The 16070-nt window shown below is 36.9% G+C and overlaps 1 protein-coding gene across 1 annotated transcript in view; it reads left to right on the forward strand.

The window, feature by feature from the left end:
- Positions 1-16070, forward strand: part of ITGA1 (integrin subunit alpha 1) — a 75588-nt gene that overhangs the window by 44440 nt on the left and 15078 nt on the right. The window contains exons 10-21 of the mRNA XM_085212684.1: positions 799-872; positions 2351-2495; positions 4669-4811; positions 6163-6306; positions 7660-7914; positions 8347-8477; positions 11434-11597; positions 11754-11890; positions 12883-12993; positions 13926-14011; positions 14218-14353; positions 15047-15127. Of these exons, the coding sequence (XP_085068810.1) occupies positions 799-872; positions 2351-2495; positions 4669-4811; positions 6163-6306; positions 7660-7914; positions 8347-8477; positions 11434-11597; positions 11754-11890; positions 12883-12993; positions 13926-14011; positions 14218-14353; positions 15047-15127 (1607 nt within the window). The remainder of the gene's footprint in view (positions 1-798; positions 873-2350; positions 2496-4668; positions 4812-6162; positions 6307-7659; positions 7915-8346; positions 8478-11433; positions 11598-11753; positions 11891-12882; positions 12994-13925; positions 14012-14217; positions 14354-15046; positions 15128-16070) is intronic.

A 16070-nucleotide genomic window follows, 5' to 3' on the forward strand; every position in this document is an offset into this window, starting at 1 on the left:
GTTTGAGGTTTGCCTCAGTGCTCAATTGGTAGCAAACTATCAGTTCTTCTTGGACAAGGCTCAGAACACAGATCATAGTTCCTTTCTGATGCCTGTTACCATGTCATGCTCTCAAGAAGGAATCAATATGCAGAATATAGTCACCTTACTTGTGATGCTCATGTACCTGAGAGCAAAGCACTCTGCTGAAGGCCTGCCAGTTTAGTATGCGGCATGTGACTATCTGAAAAGATATCGACAATACTACTAAATCACATGATACCTTTTTTTATTCAGTCACTTAAGAGAAATAGAAACATTTTCATTTGAATTTCTGGGAAGAATTATTGTTCCCAAGCCCTTCCCTTCACTTATGAATCTTGGAATGTTGAGATTTTCCTAACTTGTTTTTAACAAAGGTTCATACAAACATCAAATGTTTTTCATTTAAAGTTCTACTAGCTGCCTACAAATTTTTAGTTGCTTGAATACGAGGCTGGGGTTACATGGATGTGTTTTATTGTTCGCTTAGCTCAAGTGGAAAATGGCTTAACCATATTAATCAAACATTCCAAACATATTTAACATCAGCCTGAGGTCAAATCTCAGCCCAGAAGTATTACTTGGACAAGTTCTGAGACACGATCTTAAAATGGAAATGGTTTCTTTCACTTAATGGTAGCATTTAACACAAATCTTAATTTCTGTATTTACTGTGAAAATCTGTTGCAAGTTATATTCACAAAATAGTCTTGTTAATTATGTTATCCTTTACTATCATGCGAACATTTTCATTACGTATCTTTTTTTGTTTAACAGCAACAACAGATCAGCAAGCAGCGTCATTTGAAATGGAAATGTCACAGGCTGGTTTCAGTGCTCACTACTCCCAGGTAAACAAGCTGTCTGAAAAGAGAAGTTAGTTTACAAAGTAGATTTTTGTTGGTAATGTCACAAGTTTTGAATGAGCATTCAGAATTCCTACTGCAGCTCTGCTACTTATTTGCTGTTGGATATTTCCACGTTTCCTTTAACCCAGTATTCTGTAAAATGTGCATGAAGAAGGATTTTAAACAATGGGAGAAAATAAGTGTCTTATTCACACTAATTCTAAATGTGATGCTCCCATAGTATTTTTCTACCGGGGAAATATTCTATAATATATTATATATTAACTGTAAAACTGTTCTCTATAAATATTAATATACAAATTGTTATTATATTGTTTTGATGAACTTTAAACAGAAGATACATATGTAATGACTATTTCTGTAATAGATATGGTCTGAATTATCAGTAACACAGTACATTGTTAGCTCTATTAATATATTGAATACCTCAATTCTCAGGGGATAAATACTTACGAAACGGGATGTCAAAATCCCTGGGAATATTTGTTAGTAGAAGAAATCACTTCCTGCAAATGTTATTTATTTTTGAAAATCAGAAAATTCCTATGCTTGATGTACACAAATTAAATGGAAATTTAGCATGAGATCAAAGAAACTGAAAAGGGTTACACTTTAAAGATGTGAAAAAGTAGTGAGAGTTGAAAAGAGCACAAAAGGAAAATAATTTAACTGAGCAGACTTTGAGTCAAAGTGACGTCCATAGGAAAACCTTCTATACAGCTTTGTTTGCAACTCAGTATATCACTGGTAAAACAAAGAATAACAGACCTTCATCAGGATTTAACATAAATACTTCATTGCAGAAGTCTCTGTGTCCATTTTCACTGTGTGCTATGAGATTGTACATTATCCTTCAAATGCTGTATTTCACCTTACATACAGGTAGTATCCTTATAGAGAACCTTGAGAAGATTTCTAAGGATGTCTATTAGGTAGAGTGAATGTTTGAAGTTCCATAAAACTGAACTGCTGTCATCAGAGCTTGACTTCAGTAGTGGGTCCTCAGTTCTTTTGTGTGAAGTACTCAGGGTATCTGATGTCTCTTTTATCAAAAGATAGCATTCCTACCTTCTGGCAAAGCATTTATTCTTGATAAAAGGTGCTTTTTAAGTACAAGTTCAGCAGAGCAGAGAAAATTTCATCTTTCTAAAAGTTCATCTTTGGACTGCATTTAGATGTACTTTCTGACTAGCTTTGCTAAATTTCTTTCATCTTTCTATCTTGTGGCTAAACTTGAAGAAGATATATGTCAATCTGTCGCTTTTCCTGAATGGTCAATGTTTTTTTAAATTGTTTGTGTTTTTATCAAAGAGTGTGAGACATCCTCTAATTTGGTGGCCATGTATTTTAAGAAAAGCAGGACTAAATCTGATGCGCATACAGAAAGTATTGTCCAGCTAAGCACTGTGATGAAAAAAGGCTCACATAGAGAATTGGCTTTTTGTTTTTCTCTACACAAGGATTGGGTTATGCTTGGAGCAGTTGGTGCATATGACTGGAATGGCACAGTGGTCATGGTGAAGGACAGTGGTATTTCAATACCAAGTAATGACACTTTTCGTGACAGACATTCAGAAAAAATTGAACCCCTTGCAGCCTATCTAGGTAAGAAAATTAGCCCATATTGTAACATTTTTAATAAAAGCTCTCACAAGTCTCGCTTACAAATATTCTCTATTATCTTACACTCTAAGAGTCTGGCAAGTTTTATAATTTATAGACATGTCTAGTGTATGATTTTTTTTATTCTTTAAGAAGCAATCAACCAAAAAGTTAATCTGAACACTTGTAACCCTAATTACATCTGGACTTTTCTCCAATAAAGGTCTCTAATGTGTTCAGAGATCTCAAAGATTCCCCTTGCACTCTTCTCAAGCTTTTCTCTGCCTTCATAAAAAGCTTTATATAATTTCCATCTAAATCTTCTTTGCTTAAAATTAAGCTGTTTTCTATCACTTGGTGTACAATATCAAGAGCTTAAAACCATCCTCTTATAATAATGTACTATATATTGACAAGCTATTGTTTTTCTTTTAGGCATTTCTACCAAAAGGCATCTCCATTGCCTGTGCACTCTGCTGGGTTCTTCTTCCTATACCTCCTGGCTCTCTCATACCTTCTCTCATTTCATCCACATCTTCACTAATGAAAAGTCACCAAAAGAATCATTTAATCTTTTCCCTTAAGCACATTTTTTCCTTATTTACAGACTTCCATTAACTTTTTTTAATACCTCCATTTCAGACCTATTCACCAGAATACTTGTAATTTTACTACAATTTTTATTATCTACAAATATTATTAGTCTTCAATCAAATTGTTAAACTGTCACAAATACTAAAGACAGATGGATTCAAATGCTCCCAGAACATTTTGACCAGTGTCAGACCAGGACACTATCATTTTGACAGCCAATGACAACTGTTCTTTTCAACCAGCTATTGTGATCAGTGGTTCTGTGTCTGGGTAGAGGCCTGTCGCAAGCAGTGTCTATCAATGGTCAGTCTTCAACATCTTTATGAATGACACAGACGATGGCATTGAGTGCACCCTCAGCAGGTTTGCAGATGACACCAAGCTGAGTGATGTGGTTCATACACTGGAGGAAAGGGAAGCCATCCAGAAGGACCTGGACAGGCTGGAGAAGTGGGCCCATGTGAACCTAATGAGGTTCAACAAGGCCAAGTGCAGGGTGCTGTACTTGGGCTGGGGCAGTCCAGGTATTTATACAGGCTGAAGGAAGAACTCCTTGAGAGCAGCCCTGCAGAGATGGACTTGGGGGTCCTGGTGGATGAGAAGCTGGACTTGAGCCAGCAGTGTGCACTTGCAGCCCAGAAGGCCAGTTATATCCTGGGCTGCATTTAAAAAGGGGTGGCCAGCAGGGAGAGGGAGGTGATTGTCCCCCTCTGCTCAGCTCTTGTGAGGCCCCATGTTTCTTTGCTAGAAAAATGGACTAAATCCCCATCCAGGCCTGGGGTACCCAGCACAGGAAAGATACAGAGCTCATGGAATGGGTCCAGAGGAGGGCTACAGGGATGATCAAAGGGCTGGAGAATCTCTCCTGTGAAGAAAGGCTGAGGGAACTGGGCTTATTTAGCTTGGAGAAGAGAAGGCTCTGGGGAGACCTCATTGTGGTCTACCAGTATTTGAAGAGAGCATATGAACAGCATATGGAGCATATGAACTGTTTACATGGGTAGATAGCAATAAGACAAGGGGGAATGGTTTTAAACTAATACATGGGAGATTTAGGTTAGATATTAGGAGGACGTTTTTCACTCAGAGGGTGGTGACACACTGAAACAGGTTGCCCAAGGAGGTTGTGGATGCCCCATCCCTGGAGGCATTCAAGGCCAGGCTGAATGTGACTCTGGGCAGCCTGGTCTGGTGGTTGACAACCCTGCACATAGCACGGGGGTTGAAACTAGATGATCTTTTCAACCCAAACCATTCTATGATTCTATAATGATGATTCTATTTCATTTGTACCATCATCCTCTTACTCTCCCCAAGGATAGCAAACTGTACATTATAAAAATTCTGCTGAAGTTTAGACTTACCAGCCTGTGAACAAGTTTGATGACACTGATGCTCATGACTCTGAGCCTGTAGACAAATACACCTTCAGCCCTTTCATTTGACTCTGGTATTGTTCTTCAGTATAATTAACAGTGAGCATCTGTTTGTAGAGCCAGGCCTTAGAAAGCATCTGAATCACAGCAAGTATTTCTGATGCATTCTGTGTGTATTGCATCATGAATTCTTTTCTGCTTCATAGGCTATACTGTAAATTCAGCATCGACGCCTGGAGGTGTGCTGTACATAGCAGGGCAGCCACGATATAATCATACTGGTCAAGTCATCATTTATAAAATGGAAGGAAGAGAGGTGCAAGTACTTCAGAGGTTAAAAGGAGAACAAGTAAGTATGCATTCATGATTGATGAACATATCAGATGAATATAGCACGACAAATAGAAATAATGATTTCAAATGAGAAAACTCTATTGCAGAAGAACCAGATAGAACTGTAAGTTATAACTGAAAGATTACAAGATCAGAAACAAAAGTTAGGTAAATGCTCTGGTCTATTATGTAGCAGGAAGTAAAGGAGTCAGAGACTCTTGGATATCTTCTGTATGTGGGGTAAACCTTTGCTGATGTGAAAGTGGTTATAGCCATTTCTGGACTGGCAATTTTTTATCCACTGCCTGGAAAAGATGTTATTGGCAAGAAACAGATGTGATAAGCAACATTCTGTGGGGGAGAATCAGTTGGTATAGCATGAAATATTGAATAGTTTATCATTATATAGAATAGCAGCTGTTCCTTCAGGAAAAAAATAACATGTGATTACTTAATTAGAGAAGGTAGTATAATGTCATGCTTAAGCAAGTTGAAAGACCTGCCGACTCTAGTATCTCTAGGCTGCAGTACAATCTTTGATCAGGACAAATCAGGTTATGTGATTTTTGTGTTCTGTAGCTGACATCTGCATCTCAGCTAACCAGTCTTGGAGACTTTTAGAGTTAACGAAGAAAAGCAGGTGTTTTTAAGGTTTGAGTAATATGGCCCATCTGAGACCAATATCCAGCGTAAAAAGGACCACTTTTCATGTTGAGTGTAAAGGAAACAAAGAGTGTCTAGCTTAGCTGTAGAGTAATGTTAGATTCAACCCACACCTTGTGCCTTGACTATGAACATATCACTTTGGAAACAGGTGGAACAAAGGACAATGGTTTTAAACTAAAAGAGAGGAGAGAGAGGAGATTTAAGTTAGATATTGGGAGGAGCTTTTTCAGTCAGAAGATGCTGAGGCACTGAAATAAGCTGCATTCAGGAGACATTCAAAATTAGGTTGGATGGCATCCTGGACAATCTGATCTGGTGGGTGGCACTCCTGCCCACAGCAGGAGGTTGGAACTGTGTGATCTTTAAGGTCTCTTCCAATCCAAATCATTCTGTGATCCCACTTTTTTCCCTTGGCAAGCCTAAAAATATTGGTTGTCCTCTTTCTATTTATTACTGTTGTGACTAGCTTCCCTAGGACACTTCTGTTCAAACTCTCTCTACTGAGAGGCAAGTACAAATTTGGACAGAAATCAAGCTTCTAAGTCAAACTGACCAAAATGGTCTTCTAGATACAAAGAAAATGTCTTTGTAATGGTGACATTTGGTATTGTTGTAAGCAGCAGTAAAATAGATCTTGGAATCAGAACTGTTGCATGATGCTGCTGACTCTACCTCTGATTTATACCTTTATATTCCTGCAGATTGGCTCATACTTTGGGGGTGTTATTACCACAATTGACATTAACAGAGACTCATTTACAGACCTTCTCCTTGTTGGAGCTCCTACATATATGGGAACTGAAAAAGAAGAACAAGGGAAAGTGTATGTATATGCTCTGAATAAGGTAAGGATTGTATTTGTTGACCAACAGACTGCGTTCCTTTCTGTCTTCATATCCTTATGTTAATGAAATGTGATAATTTGAGCTGGGAAGAATGATATATTGAAAAGCAGAGAAACATGTTAAGAACAGAGAGTGTACTACTGATTATTTTTGAATACTTCTCAAACTTTTGTTTTTCACTTTAGTAGAGTATTTTGCATAGATAAACACTACTCTCTAAACTGCAACAAGATATAGATGGAAATTTACAAGGTTAATTTTTCTATCATATTTTCTTTCTGTTGTCATGCACTAGGGAGAAGTAGGGCTCATCCATCCTAAAAGTGTCTGTTCCAATGTTTTTGAGACTCCCCAACTTATATATAAGTTCCATACATTCAGCAACCTTTTAGCATGTCACAGCTAAATTAAGGAGTACCTCAGATGATTTTAGTCATTTGATAAGTCCCTCCTTCCCAGTTTCTATATATATCTTTTTTCTTCATTTCCCTTTAGTCCAACGTTACTGCATATTGTTATAACAGTTATCACAATAGTCCTAGAAATAATGGTCTCCTAAAATGCAATGGCAGGAGAAGGGCCTGAAGAGACTGGATCTACTTGACAAATAGCTCTTCCAGTTGCTTCATGTGTGCTGCCAACAACAGATTGATGGTGAATAACACTGGCAAGAAAACAGGAATTCAGAGTCCTCTAATTACAAGTGTTTGAAATTTGTTTTTCCTGTTGTTACTTTTATCCATCTTCAAACAAAGGAGGTGCAGCAAGGGCTTTTTTCTTACTAATCATTAAATTCCTAGGGCTAATCTCTTGGAAGGATTGGCTATATATCATGCTGTATGTGTGGTTTTGGTCTAGGATTCATGCACACTGGACACTGTTGGCCAGAAGAGTACGTGTGTGAGGGCGTGGAGTTTGTGTGTGCTGAGGATAGAATTCAATCTATGTAAGACATAACAGTATTGCCATCTGTGATTCCTATGAAGCTTGGCTTACTTCTCAAATTAAAAGACTGTCTTTGAAAGAAATATTTTCATTGTGTTGAGAATGAAGTTACTTACAGTAACATCTAAATACTTCTATGAAACTCTGCTTTCTTGTAAAACTATAATTAAAGCATAAGCATATGTATAGCATAAGCAGATGCAGAAATGAGGAAGCGAGATTTTCTTTCACACTCCCTGCTTAAAAATGTTGTAGTTACAGAGTCAGTTTCTACAGTGCACTCAGTCATTATGAATAGTATATAATTGTTTCATTTAACCAGTTTGTCTTCTGTACAGGAGCTTTCTAAAACCCGCATTGGTAAAATGTTTGTGGAAATCCACTAACTCTAAATCTGTCCTTTCACAGACAAAGTTTGAGTATCAAATGAGTCTTGAACCTATAAAACAAACATGCTGCTCGCCATTAAAACATGACACCTGCAAAGTTCTTAAGAATGAACCCTGTGGAGCACGCTTCGGGACTGCAATTGCTGCAGTGAAGGACCTCAACCTTGATGGGTATAATGATATTGTAATAGGATCTCCCTTAGAGGATGATCATCGAGGAGCTGTTTATATTTATCATGGCCGTGGCAACACAATCAGTAAAAAATATACACAGGTATGAAGTAAAATTTTACAGGTTGGCAGCTTCTGTACGTCTGTGTAGGACAATTCTCATTTCCGCATGTCTTTCCAACATAGAATCAAATTGTGACTTCACTTGTCATGATAATTTCTTTTTTAAAATGTTCAGTACTTTTAAATTCAGTCTGATTTAACCAAATTTGACTCTATATTGTTAGAAGATATATTTGCATGTTTTTATTAGAAATCTCCTGGTATATTCTGTGCAGCCAGAAAAGTATATATTTTGTAATTCTAAATATTTATAGCATATTTCTCACCATGGTAACCTTTTTAGGAGTATTATAAAGAAAATTTAATAGATTTAAAGAGTTTAAAAGCCATCTAACTGTGAACAAATGCGTGTTGCATGTTCCTAAGAAATCCATCAGCCTGCACTTTATAAATCTCTTAATGCTTTTCACAGCGTATTGCATCTGGTGGAGATGGGGAGAAAGTGAAATTTTTTGGCCAGTCTGTGCATGGAGAAATGGATTTAAATGATGATGGTCTGATTGATGTCACTATTGGAGGCCTTGGTGGGGCTGCCCTCTTCTGGTATGGATGTTCACAGCAGCTGTCAGGCTAGAAAACAAACATTTATTTATCTTGTGATACCTACATAACTTGGTTGGACCACAGTTTGGACTGTTTTGAGAATACTGATTTTGTACTGGTTTCATCTCATACTCTGATACTGGATGTGACTTTTCATATTTTCATGTATCTCTGGAAGTAGTATGAAATGTTCTAGATAATACTAATGGATATAGGAATGTTTTAGGGTGATTGCTATCCTCATAGGTCATATTCAGAATAGAAACTGATTCCACCTGTGGAACAAAGTAAAATAAGGGAGTTGGGAGAAAGCATTTTCTTTTATACTGTGTACTGTTTTATTAGCAATTTGAAGGATAGGTTCAAATGTAAGGACCATCACTAAGATGGTCCAACTCATTTGACCTCCTACTAATAAAATTCTAGTTTGACTCCTTACAAAAGAAATTTAGAAAAAAAACTATCTGGTGAATAGTGAAATTGTTTGTTTGACAAAAGATCACAATTACAACGGAATAACAAGCAACATACATTGAAGGAAAAAGAGAAAAATACCAGTAATATAAATAAATGATATAATATTTAATCTCTCATTTCTAAAGCACAGCTAAAGCTACTTCATAATTCTTTCTCTGGTAAGGCAATTCCTAGGCCAGCTCCCTGTCCTGTTGCCCCTCTAACTATCTGTCAGGTCCTGCTTACCATCCTCAAACTGCCAGATTTCCTAGCATTCATCTGCTGATTTGTCTTTATAAAAGCTCCCTGGGTCACCAGACTGCATCTTTGCTGGCTTTCTCCGCTATTTCACCTTTTAGCAAAAATGTGTACAACATTGGAATGTAACACAAATCAACTAAAAGCTACAGATTTTCTGAGAATTTCTTTCATTTCAGAGCTTACAGAAGACTCCTTAGCAAAGTCATTTTCCTGGTTCTGTTTTCCTGACTTCTAACTTTTGCAACCTAACATAGAAGAATATCACAGAAACTTTTAATCTTCTTTAAACACATTCAATTATACTGTTTTACACTCCATTCCTCCTCTGCCTTTTCCCCTGTTGTATTATCTTCCCCCAATGTTCTGCAAAGTTAATATGATAACTTTCAGTACAGAAAAGAATGCATCAAAATCTTTGTAGTATCAGCATACAATGATTAGTATTAATTACAATAATAGTATAACTTCAGACTTTAAAAGTTATGATCTACATTACCCCATGAAAAACAAAATCAGAAGTTATATTTGGTATCATAACATTTTATGATTAATATTTTCTGTCTTCAATTTTGGTGGTATTTTCCAACTTTTGTCTAGGATTATATCTGTTAAGATCTTTGTTCTTATAAAAGCTGGAATCTTCCATAACCGATCTTTTCTACAACAGTACACAGAATACCCAATATTCACATTAAGACAGTAAAGATTTGTCCTAGGGAGAACTGCTACATTCTGTAAGTTTGTCATCATTTTGTTGCAGTGGATATCTAATCTAAGTCTTGACAGTATTAAAAGAATCTTTCACTCTTCCAATTTGGCCTTCAATGCTTACAGCAGCTTTTGTTTATTTATATTACTGTAATTTATTGTTCTGTCAGCACTGGATTGAATTCACAAGTTTATGTGTGGGAACATAAAAAAATTCTTTTCCACAGCTTCCTTGAAATGTTTTTGATGAACAGGGATGCCACATAAATTGCACTTATTCTCAGTGAGCTGTATAGTCCAGGGTGATAAATGCTCCGTAGACAGGTCAGCAGTGCTTAGCCAGTTCTTATAACTATCGTTAAGTGTGAGGTAAAGCAAAATTTTTCTTAAAATTCTTTCATGCACATTTCACTTAATACTGCTGCTACATAGGAGAGTATGTGTGAGTGTGTGAGTGACTAGCATACTTCTTCATATGGAAGTTTGGCTTTCTCTTTGGGCAGGAGTAGCACTGGCTGAACAGTCCCACTGCTCACTGCTCTCCTCCCAAATGTTTGTGCAGCCGTGCAGTGAACTAGCCGAGAATCTCATCCAGCTGGAACAAAAGTCACCCAGTCTCCTCTCACCCTTTATTTTCCTTGTTCATTTTTTAACTTTGACCTGCTCCTCAATCTGGTCACCATGCAGCTGCATCAAAGCTTTTGTTGTTTTAAGTGACCCAGGGTGCATGCAGGATGGGGAAGAGGAAAGGCAGAGCTTGTCTAGCAAGAGATGACTATGGGGAGGAAGTAAGAGCAAGAACTTGCAGCCCACACTGCTCTTCCCAGGGTCTGGGACCTGCTGGCCATACTTCCTGCCTTTTCCTTCCTGCCACCTAGCCCTTTTATACAACTTTTGCCACCCCTACATTTTCTGGGTACGGGATTTACCTGCTTCTTCACTGTCATGTCAAATCATAAATCTGGGGGAAAAAAAGCTATTCTACCATTTTCTCCTGAATTTACTAAACTGGTATATTCCATCTTGAGGCCAAGAATAAACAGATCCAAAGCAAAGGTTTGCAGGGGAGTGGCGTATGGGGGTGTTAAAAGTGGGAAAAAAAGATAGTAAACCCTTGCCTGTTTATCTACCCAAAAACATAAAAATGACACACTAGCCTCTAGCCCTTGTGTAATAATTTGTTTGCCTGAGGTTGTCCCTAAGAATCAGTCTGGGTCTTCAGTCTCTTTTGAAGTGTAATCAGCTCTTTAGAGTTGCTTAAATGCTTTTTTGAGATACTTCCTTTCATCAGTCTGAAACAAATACAGACTATGGAGAGACCCTATGACCATTTTCTCCTTAATATGTTGCTTACTGATAATAGGTAATAAGTGTATAGTTAATTATTTAGACCATAATATGTGTGTATTTCAGTGTTCAGTGTTGTAAATTTTATATGTTCATTCTTAACAATTAAAAAAAATAAGTTGCTGATATTGTCTTCAAGATGCTTCCTCTAACATTTTTGTTTGTTTGTTTTATTTTTGTTAAGGTCTCGTGATGTGGCTGAAGTAAATGTTTCTATGCAGTTTATGCCCAAAAGTATCAATATCCAACAGCAAAACTGTCAGATAAACAAAAGAAAAACAATATGCATAAATGCCACAATTTGTTTTAAGACCAGACTAAAGTCAAAGGAAGATATATTTGAATCCAGTAAGTAGGAAAGTTCTGAGATATGTTACAAAAATGTTATGCACACATTAGTTTGTTTCTCCAAAAATTGGATACAGCTCTCTTTTTTAAAAGAGTGTAAAAAAGAATGTCTGAAGGTAAAATCACGGAGAATATTAATCTCAACTTCCTTTGCAGGTCTACAGTACTGGGTTACTCTTGATGCACAAAGACAGATATCTCGAAGCTTGTTCACAGAAACTCATGAGAGGAAAATGCAAAAAAATATAACTATCAAAGGGTCAGAATGTATTAAACATAACTTCTACATGTTGGCAAGTAAATCATTTAAAGTGGCTATGTTTTTCTCTAGTTGATACTGTAATAATCTAGATGTATTCCATTAACTGTAAACTGGACTTTTTAATCCTAAAACTGTGCATGAAATGCATTTACTGTTTACATATTTGTATATGTACATAGATGCAAACTATTTACTTTTTAAATGCTCTGTTTACATTTGTCTCTTTGGTATAGCTCTGTCTTAGAAAAGAGCACAGCTCATTCAATCAGTTGAATTAAGCAACTATCATAGTTAATAGTTTTGGCACATTCAAAACTGCTGGAGCACACAGGCTGTAAGTTTAATTTGATTATTGGTACAATTTCTTCTAATAAAACTGTAATCAAAAACTCCCAAATTAGGTTTGGGAATAGAGAATACTAATTGACTGTAAAAGAAGAAATGTAATTAGCAACTACAGGAATGAAATTGCCCAGATTATAACTAATGTGCACAGTGAATTGAGTGTTTATTACAAGCTCCCAACATTTTAAATGTTTAGCAACTTCACAGCTGTAGCGTAATTCAAAACTAATGATAAATGGCAGCTAACATTTGCTTAAGTATGCAGTATATTTTTTAGCAGCAATCTCAATTTGACTTCATCGAAGATGATACCAGTGTTGTTTCTCTTACTGATCCTTTAAGCACAACTGTAAAGGAAAGTCTACCAGCTGACATTTCTGAGATATTCTTAAATGAAACTGTCGTGGAAACTCTCTTGCTGTGTGACATTTTTATGATAATGACATACACAGAAGCATTAGTCATTATTTATAAGAATTGGCTTGCACATTAAATGCATTATCATCAATTGTAAGCATTCAAATATTTATCTAGCAAGGATGGTTACGTTGTGACTGAAAAATATTTTATCTCAGCCTTCTTTTTGCTTGTTGGTTTTTTTTTTTCTATCCTCCTTAACTAGCTTAGGTATTAAACTGAATGTCCATAACAGCAATACTATTTTTTTTTATCTTGTAGGACAAACCTGACTTTCAGGACTCTGTAAAGGTTTTGCTGGAGTTCAATTTCTCTGATCCAGAGAGTGGACCTGTTCTTGACAGCAACCTGCCAAATTCAGTATCTGAATTTGTAAGTCAGCAAGATTCTGTATTAATAAACAAAATATTTAAGGTGAAACACATATCCCACACAAGACCTGAAAGTATTGTTCAAAGAGATAGTTTTTAAGCCCATCCAATAGATGTGTCTTTTAAATATCTGCTTAAGTGTGAAGAACTTAATTCAATGAGTTCTTGGGACCCAGTCTAGGAATCCCTAGCTTTAAAGCTGTCCGGAATTAAATGAAGATACAGAGTAATTGTACAGTCTTTTTTTTTTTTTTTTTTTTTTTTTTGGCAGGGAAATATTAGCTGTATACCTTAGTGTTCTTGGCATCATTCATGCTTTTCTTTCGCCTATTTTTCTAACTTAGATGAATCACTTAAATTTCCTCATCATTCCCTTATATGTTTCACCTGACACTTTGAAGAATCATTACAGATTCATAGAATGGCTTGGGTTGGAGGAAATCTTGAAGATAATCTAGATCCAATCCCCCTGCTCTAAGCAGAGCTGCCCCATATCAGCTCAGGCTGCCTAGGGCCCCATCCAGCCTGGCCTTGAGCACCTTCACGAATGGGGCATCCACTGCTTCCCTGGGCAGCCTGTGCCAGTACTTCACCTGCTCACAGTGAAGAATTTTTTCCTAATATATAATTAGTCTTACCTTTTTTAGTTTAAAGCTATTTCCCCTGCTCCTATCACTCTCAGATCATATAAAAAATTGATTCCCTTCCTGTTTATTAGCTCCTTTCAAATACTGGAATGCTGCAATGAAGTCTCCGCAGAGTCTTCTCTTTTCCAAGCTAATATTGACATGTTAAACTGTTTAATATTAGGGAATACGTTTTTGAATGTCTGACAGGAGAGCTCATATAAGGTTAGATGAAGATTTAAAATGCAAATATTTGATTTTAATAATCAGTATAATAAAATTGAGAATAAAAATACTATTGTTGCAGATTCCTTTCACAAAAGATTGTGGAGCCAAAAATAAATGCATTTCAGATCTTGTTCTGAATGTAAAAGCAAGCATAGCTGGAGACAGGTAACTACACTGGGTTTATTGTATTGCTTGATAACTGTACAAAATTTGAATGTATAATATAAAATCTTTAGTATGATAATTTAATACTGTGCCATGATTTCCAAAACAGAAACAATAGAGTCTGGACACTTTAAAAGATATTTCTTTTTATTCTTACGAGTATATTCAAAAGTTAAGAGGTACAACAATCGTACTTTATTTTACAGTTCTTCTCCATTTATTGTCAAGTCACGCAATGATAGGTTCACCATCCAGCTCTCTATCAAGAACAAAAAAGACAGTGCCTATAATACCAGAGCTTTGGTTCAGTATTCTCCAAATATTATTTTTGCTGGCATTGAGGTAGGAGTTTTTCACATTCATCACATTTATCATAATTTATATTGCTATGGAGATCTAAAGAAGCCTTTGTATTAAGACTTAAGTTCACTGCTCTAGCATCATCTTGATTGATTAAAAAATATTCACTGGAAGTACTATCCTTGCTTACACTTCTGTAGTGATGTATTTGTTTTGTCTTAAGCCAACTTTGATGTACCATCTGTAAATGGCTGATGGGTTTCACAGTGCCACTTTGACAATCCCAGATTGCATCCCAGATAAATGCCAGAACCATCAATCACCGGTTCAGATCTATCTGAATGTATATGTAATATATGTACAATATATACTTATCTATGCAGAAATGCCTCATTATTTATCAGAATGTCTCCTGTCACTCCAATATACTCCTCTGACACAGAAGCACTCTCTTTGTAGCTTTGCAGATTAGTGCCTTCCTTAGTCCAGCCCCAGGTAGCATCTCCAAAGCAGCTGTGTTTCTGCATGCCCCTCTGCTGCCATCTGTCACACAGCAACGAAATGCAATGGAATATTAGCCAGAAGGTTCAACCTCCACTTCGATTCCATCCAAACACTATGGCCAACATCATAAAATAAGAACCTCTACTTTTGTAGCAGCCCTTGAATATATATGCTTAGTCAGAATTTAAAGAGTTTATGCATGATAATGATTTCACTTTTTTCTTTATTTAGGATATACAGAAAGATAGTTGTGAGTCTAATCACAACATCACCTGTAAAGTGGGATATCCATTTCTAAAACCTGAAGAAGAGGTAAATAGTTTTCCTACCTTACAGACTTAATTCTTTCACGTTGTCCTAAGGCCCAGGCATTTGTTTTGAATTTTTTTTCTTTTTTTTTCTTTTTTTTTTGTCTGGAGTACACCCAAGCTATCCCCAATGTAAATCCATCCCAAGCTATCCCAAATGTAAATTTCTCATTACCCACCCTTGTGGGCAAATCAGTGCACTGAGAGAAACAGGAAAACATCAGATTTTTGGAACCTGCAGAGTCATCTGTGGTATGTGATGATGTAAAAAGTGTATATACACTTCCATCAGTCATACTAGCAGAAGGCAAGTGGCACACTTGACTAGAAAGGTCTGTTTCTAAACACATAGAATATTGCTTTGGGTATGTTATCAGAAATACACTAATCAGATGTTATAGAATCATCATAGAATCATAGGGTTGTTTGAGTTGGAAGGGATCTTTAAGATGATCTCGTTCCAATCCCCCTGCTCTAAGCAGAGCTGCTCTCCACAAGCTAAGACTGCCTAGGTCCCCATCCAACCTGGCCCTGAGCACCTCCAGGGATGGGGGCGGGCACCCACAGCTTCTCTGGACAACCTGTTCCATTGCCTCACCACACTCATTGTAAAGAATTTCTTCCTAATATATAACCTAGTTTTACCTCTTAGTTTAAAGCCATTTTCCCTGGTCCTATCACTATCAGATCATGTAAAAAGTAGGCCCATCTCCTGCATATAAGCTCTTTTCAAGTACTGGAAGGCTACAATGAGGTCTTCCCAGAGCTTTCTCTTTTCCAAACTAAACAACTAAACAATTCCAGTTCCCTCAACCTTTCTTCATTGGTGAGGTGCTCCAGCTCTCTGATCATCTTCACAGCCCTCCTCTGGACCTGCTCCAACAGTTCCACATCCTTTTTGTGCTGGTGGTGCTAGCCTAGGCACTATACTCCAGATGAGTCTTCAT

This window comes from Meleagris gallopavo, chromosome Z, assembly GCF_905368555.1.
Source record: "Meleagris gallopavo chromosome Z, MGAL_WU_HG_1.1, whole genome shotgun sequence".
Lineage (NCBI taxonomy): Eukaryota > Metazoa > Chordata > Aves > Galliformes > Phasianidae > Meleagris > Meleagris gallopavo.